The 22,213-nt window shown below is 33.6% G+C and overlaps 1 protein-coding gene across 1 annotated transcript in view; it reads right to left on the bottom strand.

Annotated features, from left to right (window-relative positions):
* Nucleotides 1-70: 70 nt before the first annotated feature.
* The window catches only part of LOC142986776 (proton-coupled amino acid transporter-like protein acs), an 86,692-nt gene continuing 64,549 nt past the window's right edge, over nucleotides 71-22,213 (bottom strand). The window contains exons 2-8 of the mRNA XM_076135459.1: nucleotides 15,685-15,764; nucleotides 10,965-11,099; nucleotides 5,083-5,355; nucleotides 4,340-4,700; nucleotides 3,916-4,097; nucleotides 3,440-3,615; nucleotides 71-3,175 (exon numbers count right to left, since the gene is read on the bottom strand). Of these exons, the coding sequence (XP_075991574.1) occupies nucleotides 2,859-3,175; nucleotides 3,440-3,615; nucleotides 3,916-4,097; nucleotides 4,340-4,700; nucleotides 5,083-5,355; nucleotides 10,965-11,099; nucleotides 15,685-15,764 (1,524 nt within the window). The 3' untranslated portion in view covers nucleotides 71-2,858. The remainder of the gene's footprint in view (nucleotides 3,176-3,439; nucleotides 3,616-3,915; nucleotides 4,098-4,339; nucleotides 4,701-5,082; nucleotides 5,356-10,964; nucleotides 11,100-15,684; nucleotides 15,765-22,213) is intronic.

Here is a 22,213-nt window from a genome sequence, read left to right as displayed (position 1 = left end):
GATTTGATTTTCGTGTTTTGGTGTCCTTTTGTTGTTGATGAAGATGATTAATGAATAAAATAATCATTAATAAATGTAAATTTTATTTTATTTATGCCTCTTTCTCATACAATACAATCCTTAATGAATTTGATTAAAATGACATTGAAATAGACACAGCACTACATTATAATGAATTACACCTAGTGGGGTATAACCCCAGTACACACGTGAGCATGTGGTCACTGTCGTGTCTAACACACAGTATAACAAACGTAATCAAAAACAAATTACATCAATACATCCTAATAAATATATTAATAACTATAAACATCACAGTTTGAATCAACATTTATGACCGAAATACGATTGGCATTATTTTAAATACTATTAACAATTCCGTAGGAACTCATAGGGTAGAAATTTATAGGATAGATGTTAGTTCCATTGTTTTAGTTTATACTAAAACTATTATCTAACATTTTGGCAACACCTCGAGTTTCGTGTAGTACGTCGTAAACAAATGTTATATCTACGAGGTAAATATATAGAATTGAGAGAACTAAATAACAGTCTAAATGTAAGTGTGGGAAATGCCAAATAGTTGCCGTGGTTTTATTAGAGGTACTATACGAGGGCAGGGGAGACGAGAGACGCCTCAACAAACGGACGTAGTTCACAAACTCAATAGTAACTAATTCCCAATTAAATGTACTTTCCTTCGTAAGTATTCTACAAGTCCTAGTTGGTATGTTCATCATTTTAACCAATATTGTTTGATAAACAATAAAATTAAATATCACCATTAACGTATTTCTTTATAGAAATTGAACTGGTAAATAGTACTGTTTACAAATAATAAGAAATGACTATATAAGTTACAATGTGTTCATAATTACGACATGATCACCGATGTAAGTATTTGTATAAAAATCTCTCAGTCGTATCTTCATAAGTGTAGACTAAAGAGAGCTTAAAATCAATTTAAAACAGTTTTAAAATATTCTCAAATGTTAAAAAGTTTTATAAAGTAAAAAGTTTTATAAATTTTAGGTTTCTGTTTCGTTGTGCACGATTGTGAATAGATATTTTACTTAAATAAACACAAATCAAGACGTACATCGATGTCACTTTCCCTAATAAAATAATACCTTAAACTGCTTGTACTTACTAAAAATGCTTTAGGCATATGTTTATACATTCTCACTTCATATATACTAAATAATATCAACAATTTATTAACGTCAACTTTGTCTATCGACTGAAGTAAATAAAATAAGCTCTGACTGTTTAAAAAACAATTACTTTATGAATCCAAATGTATTTAAGATTAGGCTATTTATCACAAAAATATAAATTGAAATAGTATTTTAATAGAATTTGGTATTTTTAATAATTTTACATAATTATGAGTAGACAGATTAACGAGTGCATTTAGAAACAACTCTGTATTTTTATTTAATTCAGCCCTTTTCTTTCACTTTATCCGACAACCTGTAGATGCATTTGTTTAAAATATGTAATAGTTAATTTTGATAGGTTTTCTTGCAAAAACGAATACTATGGAGAGTCGCCCAGCTTATAACCTGAACCAAGACACACGTCGACAATGAACTTTAAACTTTGTTGAAATACAGATAACTCATTGTATTAACGACTTTGCGCACCTACTATGAGCTTGGGCTATTGACAATCACAAGTTTCTCCATAGCGTTATAAATATTATTAGGTTTACTAAATGCATGTACATACTTTATTATATAAAAAAGAATGACCGTTTTTTAAATAAATACTGGTTTAACGTAACTATTGCAAGCTATACGTATCTTTAAGTAGTATCGTCTCATAGAAAGATAGATAATGTATAATACTTGATTAAATAGATATGTAATAGATACAAAAGCAGTACGATTTAGTTTTGAACTACATTTCACTATTTATAGATTACGATTGTTTTATTATGCAATATTCATAGACTAAAGACAAATTTGATTCCTAGACACTAAGGTTAAAGCATACTTTAGCACGTACAGAGTGACAGCCAGAGGTCTGCATAGTAGACCTTTGAGCACATCGATGATAGGCAGAAGCGTACCTAACTGGACTATTCACAGGTCTAGGTTGTCGGGAATATAATACAGACATCAAATTTGTAAAACGACACAAAAATACTACGACGATCAAGTAATGTCAATCTTAAATATTAACTGCTACTGTAATATTTTAAAACAAATATACTTTTAAAATGTCAACAAGTGGATTACTAACTACGGTAAAATGTTCAGTTTAATGGCAACACACTGGTGAAATTATATCATTTACTTGCACATTAAAAGTTGCTTCATAAAAATAGAAAATTAAATAATTTACTGAGGTCATTACAGCTCGCTATTGTACTGTCATTGTCTAAGATCTGAATCAGATGAGCCGTCGATAGAAGCTTAGGTTGTGAAAGTAAATTAAATAACATACAAACAATTATGAGAAGCTTAGCCACCAAGAAGTTAAATTATAAGTATTGTCTAAATTACTTAGGATAAGTGGATATCAGAGCATCGATCTCTAATTCAATCTAGGTTTGAGTTCAACTCAGAACAAATAGCCTATCCGATTCAAATCTCCGACAATTATACGTTAAATATATTACCAAAGTAACACTAAAATAAAGCTGTCTTAAAATAAAGAGTCAACAATTCATAATTATAATACATCTCTTATAAATTAGATTTCTACTTATGATAAAATTTGCATGGAAAAGGTCCACCCTAACCTAACATATTGTTACATTGAATGCTTAAATATAACGCATCTTACAATGCAGGATAGGTTGTTCGATGGCACGATTAGTCAGGAGTTTCGACGGTTCCTGTGCCGCGTATTCAAGGCATTGTTTCGTTGAGGTGAGCGGTGACATTGCTGGCTATATTGTGTATGCCGTGTTCGACGACGGGGGCGCCGAATTTAGCGATGATCCGGTCGAGCGAGGTCCAGGTACCGACGACTAAGCCGAGGACGCCGAACACGACCACGATGGCATTCTTGATGATCATACGGATACGTTCGGAGCGGGACACGTAGTACCAGTAGGTGCAGCTCTGGATGAACGCAGGGAAGGCCAGGCCGAGCGCGGACAGACACAGGGCACCGAATAGCGAGATGAACAGTTCGAGAGCAGGGACAGCCGCTGCAACGCCAACTGTTCAACAAAATGTATACTTTGAGCATATGATACATTATCTTGTTTGACGACAAAGCTTGTAATTGATTCGAAAAGCCCGACATTATTGTAGGACTAAATGGCAATTTAATTACGTGTCAGGCCGTTACATTATTATATTTCTAGCAAAGCTAAAGCTATAAAAATGGGAGGCTCTAGGTTGGTGAGGCACCATTAAGAAGGTACTTGCATGAAATAATTAAAAAAAGTAAGTATTCAATAAAGTGGTAAGTCAATACTTACAGGTGAGGAAAACGATCAACGTCCTAATCAGGTACTCCCAGAGCATCCTGTGCTTGCTGTTGAGGAGCCGAGCGCCGATGTAGTCGTTCCACATGATGTCGATGGCGACGTAGCAGGCGAGGCCGTGGGTGATGAAGATGGCGAACGCGAGCAAGCACTGGACCACGTTGGCGAGGCTGGAACATAGAAGAATATTTATTAGAAAATTTATAAAATTTACAATAACTCATGAAGTGGTAAATATTTCTAGACTAGAGTCTTTTCTTAAATAAGGGAGGTATAGACGCCTTGAGTCCACCACGCGAGCCAAGTGCAAGTTGAGGACTTAGTATGCCCTTATGAAAAGTATTAACGAACTTATCATTAAGAATGCAAGGTTTTATCACGATGTTTTCCTTTACTGTTAGAACGAGTGATAACTATTTCTAAGAATCATATTACCCAACGAATACTAGAATATAAGCTATGCTACTTACATCTCAGTGTGAGAAGGCAGGTTCAAGGTGATACTGCCCTCCGCGTCGTTGCCGTACTGCAGGTAGCCGAACAGACCCATTCCCACGTACATGATGATGATGCTCACCATCGAGCAGTTCAGTACTCCGAATTTGCTCACGAAGTCACGTGGAGTCTTCATCTCGTTCTCCAAAGGCAAGATCTGGGGAAGAACAGTTAGAATATTAGTAACATATTACTTTTTCGTAAATGGCTAAGATACCGAGTGCATTCTTGTGTGTATGTTTTGGACTTTAGCTAAGCGGTCTTACAATAAAATACTTATTGAAAATAAACTCAAATAGTAAAGTAAACATTATTATCGTTTGATCTTCACTCTTTAATTTGACTTAAAAACACATTATTAAGTCGTTTATACAGAAAATAATTATTGAAAATACTCACCACACCAATAGCTTCAAGCGCAAACAGCACAGTACCGAAGAACAGGGGGAAGTTGGCCAGCTCGCCGGCGGGAGACTTGCCCTCCAGGGTAGGTGCCTCACGGAACAGATAGTACAAGATCATTCCGAAGCTCACGATCGTCACCACGTTGGCCACAGCAGAGAACGGCGCTAGGTACTTTAAATCCCTCACGTAGTTGATCAGAAGTAATGGCAGAAGAATGCATAACATCACTTGGAATTCGGTGATCTCAACGCCGAAGTATTTAGTGAGTACGGAGTGCATGTTCTCAGATACGAAGACAACGTATACGCAGCATGTTCCGATCTGATATATCAAGAGGAATACGTTCACGATGTGCCTGTCAACAAATTTAAAAGATTATTATGTAGAATTTGTATTTTAAAATACAGATAATGAAGAGATTTAACTATTTAAATAACTCATCTGTGTGACATACTATTTTTCTTTTATCTGCAACTATAGCGTAATTGTATATGTGTTATGTTAGATTAGAGCTCATAAGCATTTGTTGGACTTGCATCTACTGGACTTTCTTCAGAGTACCTATATAATAATAATATTAGAATGTTACTTTTTAAACTCGAGCCTTTATATCATATTCAAAATAATAACAGGAATGTGACAATGTGTAAGCGTCAACGCGAGAGTCTTATAAAATGACATGATGTAGTTTGTAATGGCCTATAATTCGCAAAACTTCAAAGTCTATTGACACTTACGCAGCATAAGGAGCGCACGCCTTGCACCAGTCAGGACCTTCAGAGAGAGCAGCCTCAGCCGCAGCTGTGTAGGTCAGAGAAGGTACCCGTCTCCTCTTGCAGAGCACGAAGCAGGAGTCCAGTAGCATATGGATGCAGTAGGTACAGAGTATCCCGATGATGACGGTGCCGATGGAGCCCACGATGTAGCCCGCGTTCACGAACGCGCGAGGCATGGCCAGGATACCGGTACCCAAGCTCCCTTTGAGGAGATGGAGGAAGGTCTCCAGGTTTCTGTTGACAAGAATTGTTAAAATATAGTACTTATTTACATAAATCATTTACGGCTAAGTAAATGATGTGTACAAAATAATAGTCTTGTTATTATCGAGCTGATTTCGTCATTCAATTATTTTAGTAGGTATATTTTATCAAACCTGTTTTGAAAAACTCTAATATCAATTAGAAAAGACACATGAATGGTACTTTGCCCGACTCAGGAATCGAGCCTAAGTCTTTATGACCAGCGGTCGCACACACTGACTGTGGCACAGAGTCAGTCATTTCATACATAGTGTGTAAAATGTTCGAACAGCATCCACTGAAAGATAACAATTAGCGTATGCATGTATCAGATACGATAACGCTCAGCGCTAATGCAAGATTTTCTTTAAAATGATATAGTTACATAGTGTTATCATGTTGTTCCTATTTTGCAAAAGTAGAATATAGTTTGTTGGTAAGTATGTTCATAAACATATTATTATGATCCTGTACCTCGATTCTCTACCACTATCGACTACCGACAACCGGCTAGCTATCGGATTTTGACATTTAGAATGTACTGCTAAAATGTTTCCTACGACACCCGACAGAGGCGCTGATCAGATTTTCATACAAAATTTCTCGATGACAGTTCGGTTGTCGTTAGTCGATAGTAGAAGAGAATCGAGGCACAGGATTATTGTATTAATGTTATTTATGCGCTATTTTAAGACGATACCCGGTAAACGATGGTAAAAATAATCACCATGCTACTTCTACTCAAAAACGAGAGATTGGGTTCAAGTCATGACAGCAATGGGTAATTTTTTTATATTTTTCCCTACAGGTATTACACAGCTATAATTACTTATCATTCAAGTCTAGTCTAAGTATGCTTAGTAATGCTAATGATTGATTATATTATAATTAAGGTATAATTCATGTTGTTCTATATCCGTAGTATGATCAAATGGAAGATTTTCCAGTTTAGCTTCACGAGGCAATGCATGATATTTTAACGCCGTAATTCATTTCGGATGTAAGCTTCCCGTTTTTTTGCTGTATAGTTAGTGCAACCTAGTGTCAAAGTTGTTCAAGGCACCCAAAAGGCCTTTAATATGACCTGACGATTGTTATCTTAATTGACAACAACCTGTAACCGACCATATACGTGCTCTCCGAAGCACGGAGACGCTCATTTCAAATACCACTACGAGTATACGGTATATGCTAATTATGGACTAGTGCTCTTTACAAGGAAAATTAAAATCCAGTAGTAATCTCTTCTTAGTTTTAAAATTTTAAACCGACTTCAAAAAAAGAAGGATGATCTTTTTTGATCTTCTTTTCTTTAATATGTAGGTTGAAATCGTTTTCTTTTTAGTTTAATAATATATGTATGTTTAATATTCTTTTGTAACTTGATTAGACGTTCGTTATATTTGTCCGTCCGCCAAATATTTCAGTGTCCACAAGGCGGCGGTATCGCCCTTGTTAGGAATTTATGGATAAAACTATTGCTTCATTTTAATTTTAAATCTTGTTTACTAAGAAACCAGTTGTATGTTTTTCCCTGATACCCGATCATTAAGTACTTCGCAATACTTTAATGACAATAAATAATGATTAGGTATATAATTTATTATTTAATCCTACGATGTATGATGATGATGATGATGTACTAGGATGTATCAGATAAGAATGATGTTCACTAATTACTTCGCCGACTGTGGACGGATTTTATAATATTTTTTTGGGAAATAGAATACTTTCGAAATAGTCCAATAAAACACTGTTTTTTTAACTGTAACTTAAAAGGATTTTTTTCCTTTTTTAGGTCGCAGGAGAATTCTGAAACTGTTTATTATTAATGTTTTTTCTATAAGATCATTGCCCCATCGTTTTCAGGCGAGCTAAAAATAATTTATGTAAAGTAAGTCGCTCCCGAAATGTTTGTAGATCACACAAATATTTGTATCGTATGAGTATTAAAATCACTACGCCTGAAGCGGATTCATTATTAAAATCGCAAGAATAAGAATAACTGATATTTAGTTTGCGAAAGTAAATGGAAATGCCAGGAGGGTATCGTCATAGAAAACTATACACAGATCAAATCTGTGCTGTCTTGCTAAAAGGTCAGGTATACGAAGCAAGGGAAGATCTGTAAGTTTCGTACCAAATGGCGGTCTGTGGTCTCAGTCTACTCCTTGGGAAACTCCTATTTATGTATTTGTAACGTTAGAGAACCTGACAAACAAACAATATTTCATTTGTGCCTATACTTCGCTAGTCTCTGATCCGATCAAAGATTATTACGCGAATAGAATTATGTCCTTATATATATATATATAATATTAGCTTAGCCTGTTTCCAAACTATGCTGGAGCCGGCTTCCAGTCTCACCGGATGCAACTCTGAATACCAGTGTTTTACATGGAGCGACTGCCTATCTGACCTCCACAACCCAGTTACTTGGGATTTAACACGATACCCTTCGGTAAGACTGGTTGTCAGACTTTCAAGCTTCTGACTACTGTTAACGACTGTCAAAGATCTTCGAAAATGACAGCCGCGACCCACAATTTAACGTGCCTTCCGAAACACGGAGGAACTCGATATGTGTTAGATGGTCACCCATCCACAGAACAACCTCGGCAAGACCTTAACCTCAGAGATCGATCCGCGCGGCTATCGTTAACTAAGCCACGAGCTCCTTGGTCCTTAAATTATTCGAAATACATGTGTGTGAAACACAAGATAATTAATTGTGAAGATAATACATATATACGTATCGTCCACGCGATTGTACGTGAGATGCAAAGAAACACGTTAATAGTGCATTACCATAATTCTTCGTACAAACTAACTTCAGAAGGTACAGATAAACTGTTCTAAGGTGTCAAAAGCTTTATTTAGTAAAAGTACCTACTACAAAATGTTTATACTTTATCCTATATTGGCCTAAATTGATGCCGCAAGATTATTGTCGGCGGAATAGAAAGATAGCCAGGGTGGGCAAGCGACCGATAGGTCTGAAATTTTACAGTAGTCTTTGCTCACAGGCAGTGAGTCATTGACAAGGTTTAAATAGTCCCACATGTATGAGCCTGAATGCCGACAATATCTTTTATAATATTCAACTGGTAAAAATCATTTATAAGGAAAAGTTTATAGTTTTACGCAACAAATGCTGACTCAATGTAAATCCAAACATCACTACGGTTGTTTAATCTCCAAAGATCGACAGATGTATGTTCTCACATGCGATTAAGTAGTTTACCGACCACTCTACTAATCTCCTGTGAATTTTCTAATAGAGAAAACGCAATGCCTATTTGGAGGGCCTAACCCTCTTAATCAGCATGCACTTACGCACCATCAATGTACAGTCACGAGCGCAAACATGTTTTGTTTCTAGAAAATCATTAAAACCATTTTTTTTATTTCGAATCGTAGAGAAGTATGATCAAACTATGACAAAGAATGTCACGATATGAATGAAAAATTTTATAATTTTTCGAAACAAAGTTCCTCTATAACCTATGTTTTCATACATTCTTGATAAACATAGTGACCATTTAAACTCATTCTCACTCATCCGGGAAAAGTTTTCATATTTTACAATAGCCACACAGAAGTAACTTATTTTTAAGCATAAGTATTATGTGTGTGTAATTTGTTTTTATTGGTAAAATTACAGTTTTAATGCCTTTTCTAGTTCACTGCTACCTTAAAAGCTTTGTCCGTTTAAATGAAAATTGCCCCTAACGATCAAGTTTAAAAAAGTTGAAGAACATAAAAAATATAACTTATTTTTAAATTAAATAAACAACACAACATTAACATGGTGGTTTGCTAGACATGTTTGTTTGTAATTACAATATTTTACATATTTATATTTGTGCTCACGCCTGTACAGCGAGCTTAATCAAAGCGGCTAACAATGTTTTAGCCACTTACCACCTCAGTGGCCATTCGTTGCACCCCTAGCACCCCATCGCGAACCTAACGGGGTGTAAATATTTCACCCAAACGCAACGTGTGAAGAGATTGTCGAAAAAAAATGAATTTGGAAAAGTCATAAATGAGTTTCGTTTTTTCAATGGCATGTTTCTTTGGTAAAGGGGTGCAGCTTGAGGGATGAGTGAAAAATCGTTTGGGGTTGTATTTTACTAATAAAGAGAAGTTTGTCTGTATGTTTCGGTGAGAGGGTGCATTTCAAATGATTGTTTGCTAAGCAATTACGCTACAACCGTTGAAGAGATTTTGGTAAAGATTATGATTGATTAAGTCTGTGTTTGACATAAAAATAATTGTTTTTATTATTGCAAGACACATTAGGTATGCTAAACAGTTGAAAGAGTTTAATTGAAGAGAATGAATGAGTGAAGAAATTGAGAAGTTGGGAAATTATTCGAAAATGTAGTAATGGGTAAATGTTATATTGTTGGTTAAAATTGCTAGTTGGAAATAGCGAATTTTTATGACGATTTTATTACTTGAAGGACGTATTCATTGCTGTGTTAAAATATTAAAATTTAAAATAATCATTTAAATAAATGCTATTTTGTTGAGATAAGATCGTTTGTTTTCTATAGAGCGTTGTTTTTGGGCTAAGATTTAATTACGTCTAAATAATTTTCAAACTGGCTAAATGTGCTTATTTTACAAATTTATTTACAATAATAATATTTTAAAATTATTGTACTGTTTTTTACCAATATCCGAAATCGGTTTGTTGTATCTGATTTGGAACTATTAAATTGGTATACATTTTGCAAACAGATGTGACATAAGTTAAGTAAATAATTTAACCATGTCTTTAGTACATAATTTAAAACTACTGTAAATATTCACCCTATATTTACACAAGTGAAGAAGTGTAGTCAAATTCCTCAATACAGTTACAACATATTATGTTTTGAATATTCAAAAAACTACTTATAGATTTTATAATAATATAAACTGCAGGTTTTAGTAAGTCATACAATTTTTACTTTTTTATTACTTTATCTACACTAGATAGTTGTTGTTTGTTTTTAAGTTGGAAGGCCGACATTTAGCTAAATGATTCAAGAAAACTACTATATTGCGGAGAAGATTTTCAACTGTATACTGATGCCCCGATCAGGGAGTGAATGCTGACAGAGAGTGCCATTATCTTGATATGTCAGCCTAAAACATGTTACAGACTATGCTATACAAAAGCTTGAAATTTATTGGTAAGAGTACGCACAGCTTGGATCTAGTGAAATAGCATGAAATTCGTGAATGAATGTATATTTTTTTGGTAATATCGCTGAGGTTTCTTAGCCGCAAACAGTTTCGCCAGACGCCAGCAAATTATAATGGTTTGATTAGGTACCTTTTGAGGGTAAGCAATAGTAAATTGGGTAATATGAGATAAACATTAAATATTGATAATATTGTTGAGGGAAATATATAATTACGGTACTAATGACGACCGTAAATAACTGTAGTGACGTTTACCTTTAAAACAGTTAACTATTATCACATACACTTGAATAAACTTCAATAATTGTAAGAAAAACATTAGATTTCGAATCACAGCTCTGTCCTCCCTTAGAAAAATTCTACAAAATGTTTAATAGTATTTAGGTAAAGGGTTGACTTACGTGGTAGGGTGGTCGACGACCCTGTTGTCGTAGGGCTCGTACTCCTCGATCTCCGGCATGTTCTTCTCCCGAAGGTTCACCAGGAAGATGCCCTTGTCTCCGGGGGACTTCTTCTCATCCTTCACCGGCGAGAGGCTGTCGACAAAAATACCATTTTAATACCACTAATATTTACTAATATCACTGGCTTTTAGCTTCTTATGTAACTGTTAACACTGTTTTTTGGATTGTTTAAGCTCGCTTAAGCTTGCTTAATCGCATACATACAAAATTGTACACAATAGGTATCTCAGATTGGTCCTCCGTGAAATATATTTTCCGCTGCCCCATCGCTACCTAATCGTCCACCTATCACTGTTTAAACTATTGTTTATAAAAACAATGTTTACTAAACAGTCCAAAACAATGTAAGTCGTGGACAAAATCCGTAAAAGAGAAACATTTGTGTTACGTACCCCTCCATATTCCATTTCGGAAGTTTGGTATTGCTAGGAGACGGTAAAAGTGGGACTATTGATTAACTATTATGCGAACTTTATAAAATTGCACTTACTTTGTCTGTGGGGAAGTCGTTTTGGAAGAGTTTAGGTCACACGTGGAGCTTGACTAGAGTCCTTACATAGACTGGCGGTACATAACACTGTACCTGGCTGCAATATTGATTGACTATCCGAGCCACGGGCGAGAGTGGGACGATGAGACTTCGCTCTGTCAAGTTTCAGAATCAATCTAGGCAGCCTGTAGGTTCTAATAAAATGGAGTAGGCATCTATGTGAATTTATTTAAAATGCACTTTTTGATTTTTTTTTTTATTTTGACTTTGTTCATAGCTAAGGAAGCTTAGATCAATTATTTCTTAATACGATTAGATTTTTTTTGTTTCTATTTTTTCTCTTTCTTCACCCTTCCATTGAATTATAGAGCATTAATTTTGTCACAATATGATACTAAAAACATAATGTTTATCTTTAGTACATCTTTAGGACAAACTTAAGGTAGACAACTTTCTTCCTAGCTTCATAAAAGCCTAATGTTCTCAAGTAGTAAGAGAAATTAGGATTAAGATCTCGTTGTGGTGATAGAGAAGAGGCGGTCTTATAACAAAATGCAACAGGTTTATTAAGTCCAATGATGTATAGTTTGTCCGAATCATTTGTTTACTCAATTTCAATAGCCGAGTGTGAATAATTACTCTTCGCATTGATTGCGCGCCAAAATACCCACGAATTGAAGCGTCCAATCAAAAACACCCTTTTACAAAAGTATAGCGATTCGATAATAAATTAAAAAGGAATGATTTTATTTTATGCACTTTGTTTTAATTGATTGTTGATTGACTACCGAAATTTGAATACTTTTGTGTTAAATCGGCCGAAGTGATTAGGATTTTTTTACTGGACTCAAGAATTAGAATAGAAATCAGGAAGAACAGGGAGTTACTAATTTATGGCTTGTTTATTTTATAATATTTTTCATCAGTCCCAATATATCGGTGCTAGTAACGTAGCGGCACTTTTTCAAAGTGTTAGCAAAAATGACGCTAACAATAGAGACTCTTATCAAAAGGAATCATTGAGAATCACTAACTCTCATTCATTGAGTCTTAATTGTCAATTTTCTTATGAAAAACTAAAAAGCACTTTTAGTTTACGTAGAACTACATGATTTTTTTGGGGTAAATGTCAATAAACAAAACAAAAACTTGTTTGTTCAAAATGTTTCAGTATAATCTCGGGAGGTCTCGTACTACTGAAAAACGTCGAATCCCAGTATCTAGTAGCTCACCCATTTAAAAACACGTAATTGTACTTTATTAAGAGAAACTACTGTTTATTAGCCTTCAAACGTATCAGAACAATAAGAACAAAATATAATAACTATCTCGATCAATAATTTCCTATTAAAATACAAACAGTAGCTTAAGTTAGTCATTTAAACAAAACCATCCCTCGATCCGATCCCTTTTTCTCTATACTCATTGCCAAACATATTGATCATTTAATCCGCTTTGATTTTCCTCGAAACGCCTTATTAGGAGGGTGGGATACAATAAGTACTTCAAATGATTGTGCAAAGATGATTTGTAACAAATGAAGTGCGAGTAATAACAACAATCAAGTTTTCCTAGCCGATTTTCGGCTATGGCAGTCAGTCGTGGAGACCAGCTAACAGAGCAGGAGTTTCTTTTATATTGCTCAAGTATGTGGACAATACACAAATATACACTTTTTAGCGAAGAGAATACCTGTGTCGTGTCAATAACTAGATTGGTCGTTGCAAAGAAAGGCTTTATTTCAGCTCAAAAGTCCTTTTACACTAGTCTTTGTATTAATCAAGCAAGATTTTTAATGTGGTTATGGCACACACGGTTATTTTCTACTTTGAAAGTTTGTGTAAAATAAAAAAAATAAAAGTTTATAAAAGTTGCTAACAGATGTGCTTTAACGTGGTGGCTCAGGACTGGTTCTTTTGCGTCGTTTCCTTGAAGGTACACTTCACTAAAGAGTGTACCTGTGTATTGTACACACAATACCGCGCGGTGGAAGTATGGGAGTGAGACAGAGGACCACTTTTCCCTCAGTTTCTCAGCCCGGTGGTTTAGAAAGAATATATTCATTCATTCTTTTAGCCCATTGGGACATAGTTAATCATAATTCACAAGTACACAATCACTGAGTAATAAACTAGACGTCTATGAACGATAATGGCTCGGCTGAGTTGTCGGAATACGATAAATTAACTTACAATGGGTAATTACGAGGTGACGTCAATAAGATCTTCTGTCTAATACTTTATTGTATCAATGACTGTTGCCGTGACTCCGAGCGGACTATTATTATAAAGGTTTGGCTAACTCAGGTAAAACCACCAGGCAAATGTTCGTATTTCTATACTTAGTATATTATATTATACTGTTGCATAAATAAATAAGTAATTATTGGACAAATCACACCCAGTCATTTGATTCCAAACTAAGGAGAGCTTGTACTATTGTAACCAAATAACTGATAAACATACTTATATACTTCTAAATACATACTTATATAGATAAATTGACATTCAGCTACAATACAGCCAAGTTTCGCTAAAATCCGTAGTTTTGGCGTGATTGAGTAACGACCATCCTTTTCCATTTAAAATAATATTATAGATAATTTATGATTCCACTCTTGACAGATAGTAGCAGGTTTTATAAAATCTTTTGTAATAATAGAAATGAAAATATAGTGTTTCAGGAAGGAAGAAAAGGAAATCTTTTAGAAGTTTACCTTGGCGCAACGTGAAGACATTTTTATAGTTATTATTAATTTTAAATGAAATACAAAGGCTACTAACTAATAAACAATAATACAAGTTCTGGGAATGTTTAAATAATCTTATACTTTTTCTATTAACTAAGTTTCTATTGCCTCGAATTCAGCCTACCTATAAGTAACCTATTTAGTTAAAATTCATAATTCATTTTTTATACCTAAAACGCAAAATCGTTTAAAAACAAGTCATTAATATTTTGAAAACACGTGAATCGAAACGTTATTGATGTTAATGGACAAAAACGTGAGTTTGTTTGTTACATTTTTCTTCAAAACTCATCGGCCAATTTTAATTAAATTCACATTAACAAGCCTGTTTCTTATTAACGTTTTGCCGATAAGTTATTGTTCTGTACTAAAATCGATTATATTAATGTTCATTAATATTTAAAACTTTAATAGATATTTAACTATAGAAGGTTTTAATTTTGTTGAGGATATTTTTTCCAAATTTGTACTTTATCAAGAGCAGCTCTTTTCTAGAACATTACATGAAAAACACTATTGTGTGCAAATAATAACATTATGAAAATGAATAATTACAAAAAACAAATTAAAACAAACAGCAATTAATCAACTGAAAGAACCTCCATGTTTTTGCGATCTCGCTAACAAGTCCTATCTTTAATCTCGCTAACAAGTTCTATCTATGTCAAAGACATTTAAAAGACCAAATAAACAATTTCATAAATTTTATTATTTTAAATAAGAATCCGATCCATTATTCCTAGTCCACATACGTAGTTCATGTACTGTGTCTGAGAGGCATCTACTGCGCATGCCCAGTGCAAGGGGGAGGGGCCTACGCCTCATCCCATCCTTCTAGATCTTTCTATACATGTTATAGTACCGAGAATGACCTACCTAACAATACCTATAAGAGAACACGTGTAGACTTTGTTTGTTTTGAAACACGTTTCGGGGTTAATCTAAAATTTGTAATAGAAATCGGCATCTATTGGCCAGTTGTCTAAGTTAAATGTATCCTTACAATAAGCATGAAGACAAAAAAAATACCTGATAATAGTAATTTAAAAACAAAATGATTAACTAAAGCATATGAAACAAATTTATATCGACCAAGTATTTTGCCACTGATTCGGAAAAACGGCATTTCGATCGTCAATATAATCATTGAATAGTAATTAGACCACCTATTTAGTATTTTCATCATATAACATTATTACTATAAAACGATAAGTTAAATTGTATCAGTAATACCATTAAAAATAAAACTTCGTTATACCTATCTCAATTGACTCTAAAAATCAACTCTTTAGCTTATTCGTTTTGAAAACGCATGTTCGTTTTGGACCCACTGAATAAAAAATCGAAAAGTCAATAGTATTTTACAGCATCTTGAAATGGTATTTATCACTTAAAAATCATTGAATATAGTATGTTACCTCTGTGGTAGAAAATCATCGGGTTCGAAGGAGGGGTTGATCATGGGTCCACTCTGCCGCCGGTTCCATTCTACAGCCTCCTGAAAACATGAAAAATCCTTATTAATATATGCTTTACTTCATTTGTAACAGTCGCAGCTACGGCACAAAAGATAAAGATATTTTTGTAACTAAACCGTAATTAACTATACCATAATCTTATAATATGATTATACCTAATTTTACTTTTTCAGAACAGGGCACGAAACGCACAAATTCGTTAAATACTTAACACAGATATTTTTTGTAATTATATTTTTTTTGTAACATTTTTATCGGGAAAATCGGGCATCAATGGCGCCGCCGGAACATATCATTTGTAGTTCCTTAACAGTTATGCTTTATTCTATCTCTATCAATGAAATGAAACAATTAAATCCAAAATTATCATTTCCGTTGTGACAAAACTAGAAGTTTCCAAACTAATTTTAAAGTAACTCGGCAATTTTTTTATAAGTTTAATACAAATCTCCTACATTACCTAAACACGAAAACGTTCTCTCTTCGCAACAGCTTTCACAAATAAATTCAACAGCACAAAATATGTCCAAGCAACTGCAAATCCAGTCAACTACAGACTGACTAAAAGTCCAGAATCGATATTTCTAAAAATACGGAACAAATAGCCGCATAAAACTTACGAGTATAAATCAAAGTGGTCAGATCAAAGAAAGTCGTTTAATGAATGCCCACTTAAATTGACCCCTTACAAAGAGACCGATTAACTTAATACCTATCTATTAGTTCTTATATTTGTATATTAAATGCTATTTACAAGTAAGTCGAGAGAGAGTTTCTGTTTGTAAAGTCATAAAATGAGAACTTTTTTCCTAAATGAGTAGGTATAGAAAAGAGATAAAATCATGAAGGTCTAACCGACATTATAATATATCGTATCAAATCTCCGGGATGGCTTGACGAATTTTGACGGGACTTTGGTACTTTAGCTTATGATTTTATCAGTCTGCCAATATCAGAAAAATACGTAGTGTTTGATATTTTATTTCGTTCTGAGACATGGTCGTACCGATATAAACTCGACTTTCACTGACAAGTAACTCATTTTCTAAAGACGTAAACTATGTAAATCGGAAAATGACATAGGCTAAATTTTACCTAAAATATCTGTACAAGTGAGCCCGCATGTTATTGCTAGTTAATATTTCTGTTTGATGTATGAGCGCTGGTATTAAAACTAACCGTTTGGTTAACCATCCCCTACGATTCCCATTATTTGTCACCCTTACCTGTCACGGAGCTTGTATTTAATTCCCACCCTTAACCACTGGTAGTGAAAATGGACAGCGTGTTTTTAATTGTTTCGTCAGGTGTTTGAGGGAAGAATATAGAATAAAAAACCTAATATAATATATATTTAGTTTATGTGTGTATTTGTATTGTATTTGGTCTTGCTTCTTTTCTGGGCGATTATATTATCAGATTGGAGTTTTGCGTCTAGTGTTACGTAAGTAAATTACAAAATAAGTTTCTTTTTTGTTTAATAAGCGATGATATAATGATAAGAAAATGACAAATGACTAAACTATTTTCTTATTCCTTAAAATCATTTCATAAATATTTAGAGAAATCATATTTTTATGCCGGTCTATCTCGAAAAGTGTTTCAATAATCGATATTGTTTCGACTGTTTTGCGTTTTATATTTATATAAAGGTCTTGGCGCCATTAGACTATCAGGGCCAGAAATATCTAATAAATAGCATATCTTAGTGGTGACAAAATACCTGCAGTAGTGTTCCTGACATTGTGATAAATCAGATCATCGCATCAATTAGAACAACAACGTGCTATATGTCAATATTTGGATTCAATCCAGAAGAACATTGTTCGGGAATAGTCCGTTATAGTTTTAAAAACGTCTTATTTGTACTTTTATGCAAATTCAAAATAGTCTGTGTCTTCTTTATGCCTAAATCATCGAATGTTGTACAAAAAGGGTTGGAGATCAAAGAAAGTACATAGTTTTTATCCCCGAAATCCCACGGGAGTGTCTAATGCTATTAAGTTATATAGTCCACGCGGATGGTGTAGCGGGTATAAGCTAGTTCAAAATATAAGTGTGCTGGTAAGTCTGGACAGCGGGTAAGCCCGGATAATTAAAATTATTATGAAATGCTTGGTAAAATAAATGTCGCCTAACATATCTGGCAACATATATGAGCGAATGTTTTTGAGTTGAGATTGTTGAGCGAAGTCCCCTATTTATCTGATGTTGCAGCGATATTGTCGCAGAACATTTGACCCTTGCATCCCTTCCTATGTTACCTTAGTAAACAAACCGGTAAACATCCCAACAAAATACAAATCCAAAAATTCTTCAGAACTCGTAATCCAATTGTGTGAAGAATCCTTTGACTGGATTTAAATATGAACTACAAAGTGTATAAGAAGATTATGCTTTGAATTCCTTCGCTTTTTCTCTATAACAGTATTAGAACATGAAAGGTTCTATTGAAACTGCTTTCTAGAAACGGTAGAAAATACTCTTATTTTTCTCACAAATGTTATTTTACAATTGAGCATTTTCTGTTCCAATATTTTATAATATACAAATTATTTAAACTGATTTCAAAAATAAGGAGATACTATGTTCGAATTAGAATGATTTTTTATGTATGTTCAACGATTACTCCGCGACTGTGCCATGATTTTTAAACTGTTATTTTATGTGTTCGACTTTACCCAGAATAGTAAAAGAACTAAGAAAGAACTGTACCGGCAACCCGTCGGCCGGCACGGAATGCTTACCAATGCCAATGTTTTTTATTGGCATAAAAGATGATATAAAATTAAGTTCAATGTGGTCATTGAACTTAATTTTATTAGTATGTCATGGTCAAGCGAATCTAAAAGCTTGTTTTCTTTTGTCAAATCCAAAAATTATATTTCTTTAATAACGAACTTACACTTACTACTACATTTTGATACTAACTTTAACTTCGAAAATAACCATTTCGTAGTTGTTGAGCAACACTTGACAAGGAGTCAAATTATAAGTCATCAATTAAATAATTAAGGGAAAATAAGCCAGCATTATAAATAGTTCCAGTACTAATCAGAAATTATTATTACTGTGACAAATAATCAATTATACTGAAATTAATTTAGTAATTTCTTAGTAAATGTCGCAATGGTCTAAAATCTGGCATGAGTTGACACCGCGTTTGTGACAACCTGCCCCAAGCAGCATGCGATGAGAAACATGAATCAAATGACACGCCAAATTACTCTTACCACTTGTTTATCATAATCAAATATCATATTTATTAATATCATTTGCTTAATTAAGTTTCCTCGTAGATAAAAATCAATAGCGTAAAACAGCGCCAAGAAACAACTCTTCATAATTTTTCTTTTGAAAAATTAGTGGACTTGAATTTAGCAACTAGCATTTTAGAACACTAGCGGTTCCCCGGTAGCTAGCCAGTTGCGGATATTCACAGCCACTGAATATAATTAATTAAAATCATTATCAGAGCAGTTGGAACTACGGTTCGAGTAAGTAGTATTGTAAAGTCAGTCTGCCGATTGGCAACGTCTTTGCTTATAAGCCTATGGTATGGAAAAATGGAAATAAGAAAGAACTATAACGATTTTAATGGACGTTAATTTAGTATTTACTTTTATACAAATAATCATTTTTATCTTATAAACATCCCAACCGGACGAAAAACGAAATGTCTGACTACATACGTCACTGCCTAAGTGCCTACCCCCTTGGGTTTAACTCGTAAAGGCGAAGATGGTAATACACGGCATTGAATAAATGGAATATTTCGATAAGGTATTTGTTGTTCAAGTCAACGTATTTTTGTCTAAGTTATAAATAGTTTCAAAATATTCCACACTTTGTTTTTATTAGTATAGTAAATTAACAGGGAGGCCTTTATAGTGACGGTTTCAGAAATTACCACGAAACTCGTGATGAAATCATTTGCGTTTAATTTGTAACGCTATTTTTGTATACCTACAATACGCATCATGGTTGTATTCATGTTTCTGTTACCGAAATTACATTATTTTAGAACAGTCCAGAAATATGTGACTTGAAAATAAATAGAAGAAAGGAATATTATTTTTAACTAGCGGCCAAGCCCGACTTCGTCCATGTATAGTTATAGTACGTTATACGTTAATCCCATACCTGTGGGAATTGATCAAAACTTGTCATGACAATGCAAACACATAAAGAAAATATCCAATAAGTCAAGTTGTTCTAAAGTTATACGCGTGCACATTTTTAGGACTCATTTTTTGTTCATAGATTATACCCAGACTAGTTAACATAAAGGCACAATAATTTCTTATAAACAACTAGATCGCCGTTAGGGACTCATATCTGGGCAATTCTCAAAACGGTGAGTTTGAGAGGTTTTTCATCAGAGAACGTATATAAATGAATAGATTTTACTATCGATAATTTTTATTTCTACGTAAACGTTATTTATCTATCGAGGCCTACGTTAAATGTATCATTTGATATTGTTATAAAAATAATAAAAAATAGAATACAGTCGAAATCTAATTTACATGGCGCGTCCTAACGTGAAATTGATCTAATTATGGTTTAAAAAAATATTGAGTTCCTAAAAAAATACTAAATTTATTTATGTACATCGGTATCTCAAACATTTAACTATAATTTCCAGTATAATATTTTTGGTTTTATAATGAACTACAATAGTTATGGAAGTTTTAAGAATGTCCGAACGCATAAGCATAATTTATCTGGCCCATCTTTGCGTGAACTTCCCACAAAAACCGTCGCTTGCACAGCCGGTGAAGGCTCCTGGCCCGCTCGCTGCTAGTCTCCTCCGTGTTCTAATACCATGACCACGTTTCTTTGCTGCTCCTCGCCAAAATTATACATGATATTGACTTCGAAATAGGATTTTGTAAGGTAAGTAAACTAATTTTTATGGTCGTATTTTTTTTACCAATATTGACAGAATATTATTCACAAAACACATCAGATTGTTTCATTGGGGTTTTACAACATTATTTTCTTTTTTTTATTCAATAACTGTATTAAAATAACAAGATAAATGGATTTTTATGAGAAAAACTAATAAATCTGGCCCTAATTCACCTGGGTTTCTCTGGCGAATTTGCACCAGATAAATGAGATATGTCCCAGGTAAATTATGATTTCAGTAAATTTTCCCTTATTAATGACAAAATTATTGTTTATTTAAGTTCTAGATCAAAGAATAGGGGAAAATAAAGAAATAGATTACAGAAAAAATACTTGTTAAAACGGTGAGCAGAGAGAAGACAGTATGAATATGTTAAAAGTAACCAACAGCTGTTGAAAGATAAAGAAGAGAAGGATAGACAGATATCTCAGGTACAAAGGCGAAAAAACTATTGAGTATTGAAGAAATATCATCAAGACAACAGATAGTGTGAAGAAAAAGATGTAGAAAGAAATTTAAAGCTTATTATTTAAGGAAAAAAGAACAAAAGAGAATCGCTCTTTTTCTGAAATATTATACTCATCCCGATAATAAATGATAGATACTGCTGGTTACTCCGTTGTCTTCATCAATTTTCTAGAATTGTCTAATAAGAAAATACCCATAAGATTTACAAAAACGATAAAATCTATACTAATATTATAAAAGTCGAAATTTTGTTTGTTTGTTTGAACACACTAATCTCAGGAACTACTGGTACGAATTGAAGATTTCTTTTACTGTTGGATAGCCTATTTATTGAGGAATGCTGTAGTCTATATATCATCACGCTACGACTGACCAATCTGAAAAAACTTTACGACAAGTGTAGAAAAAACCTGAAAGTAATTAAAATAGTAATTGTTTGTGTCAAAGAAAAGTAAATATTACTGAAAGAAAGATAATAGTTAAAACCCCTGTACACAAACATAATATAAAAAAAATGAAAGTAGAGTCGAACTGATTTTGTTATATCGACCACTGATAATTATTATGGCATAGATAATACAAGTTCAAAAACCTTCCAAATCTCTTATAAAATATTATAAATAAGTAAATTATATGATCCTGATCATGTACTTGTCTTATTCAAGTGTATCTTGATCATATTTGTACGAGCTTTATAACAGTTTTGAAGATGTGAACTATTTTTACATTTCTCAACACTTTTTTCCGATTTACTAAGGTTCTTAAGAGTTTACCTGGAAGTGTTCCTAATTGTGACTGTGATTTATTTATTATAAGCCAAAGAAACGGCTGCTTGCGTTTTTTATTTCACATTTTTCTAATTTACCTGTGCCTTATTTCTCATCCACCTGGTCACATCTCATTACGCTGGTAATCAAAAATTTTAAAACATTGTATTTCATTAACTAATGCGACTACAGGAGGGCCTCCGCTATTTTCGAGTATCTTTTTGAAAACGCTATGATATTACTGCGATATCTTCGCCAAAATAAGAACCTAAAATTTTGCCAGATAAATTAGGCAAAAACACTTCATTTCTGAGAAATG

The sequence above is a fragment of the Anticarsia gemmatalis genome, chromosome Z (assembly GCF_050436995.1).
Source record: "Anticarsia gemmatalis isolate Benzon Research Colony breed Stoneville strain chromosome Z, ilAntGemm2 primary, whole genome shotgun sequence".
NCBI classification, from domain to species: Eukaryota; Metazoa; Arthropoda; class Insecta; order Lepidoptera; family Erebidae; genus Anticarsia; species Anticarsia gemmatalis.
This window is presented reverse-complemented; position numbering and strand designations above follow the sequence as displayed.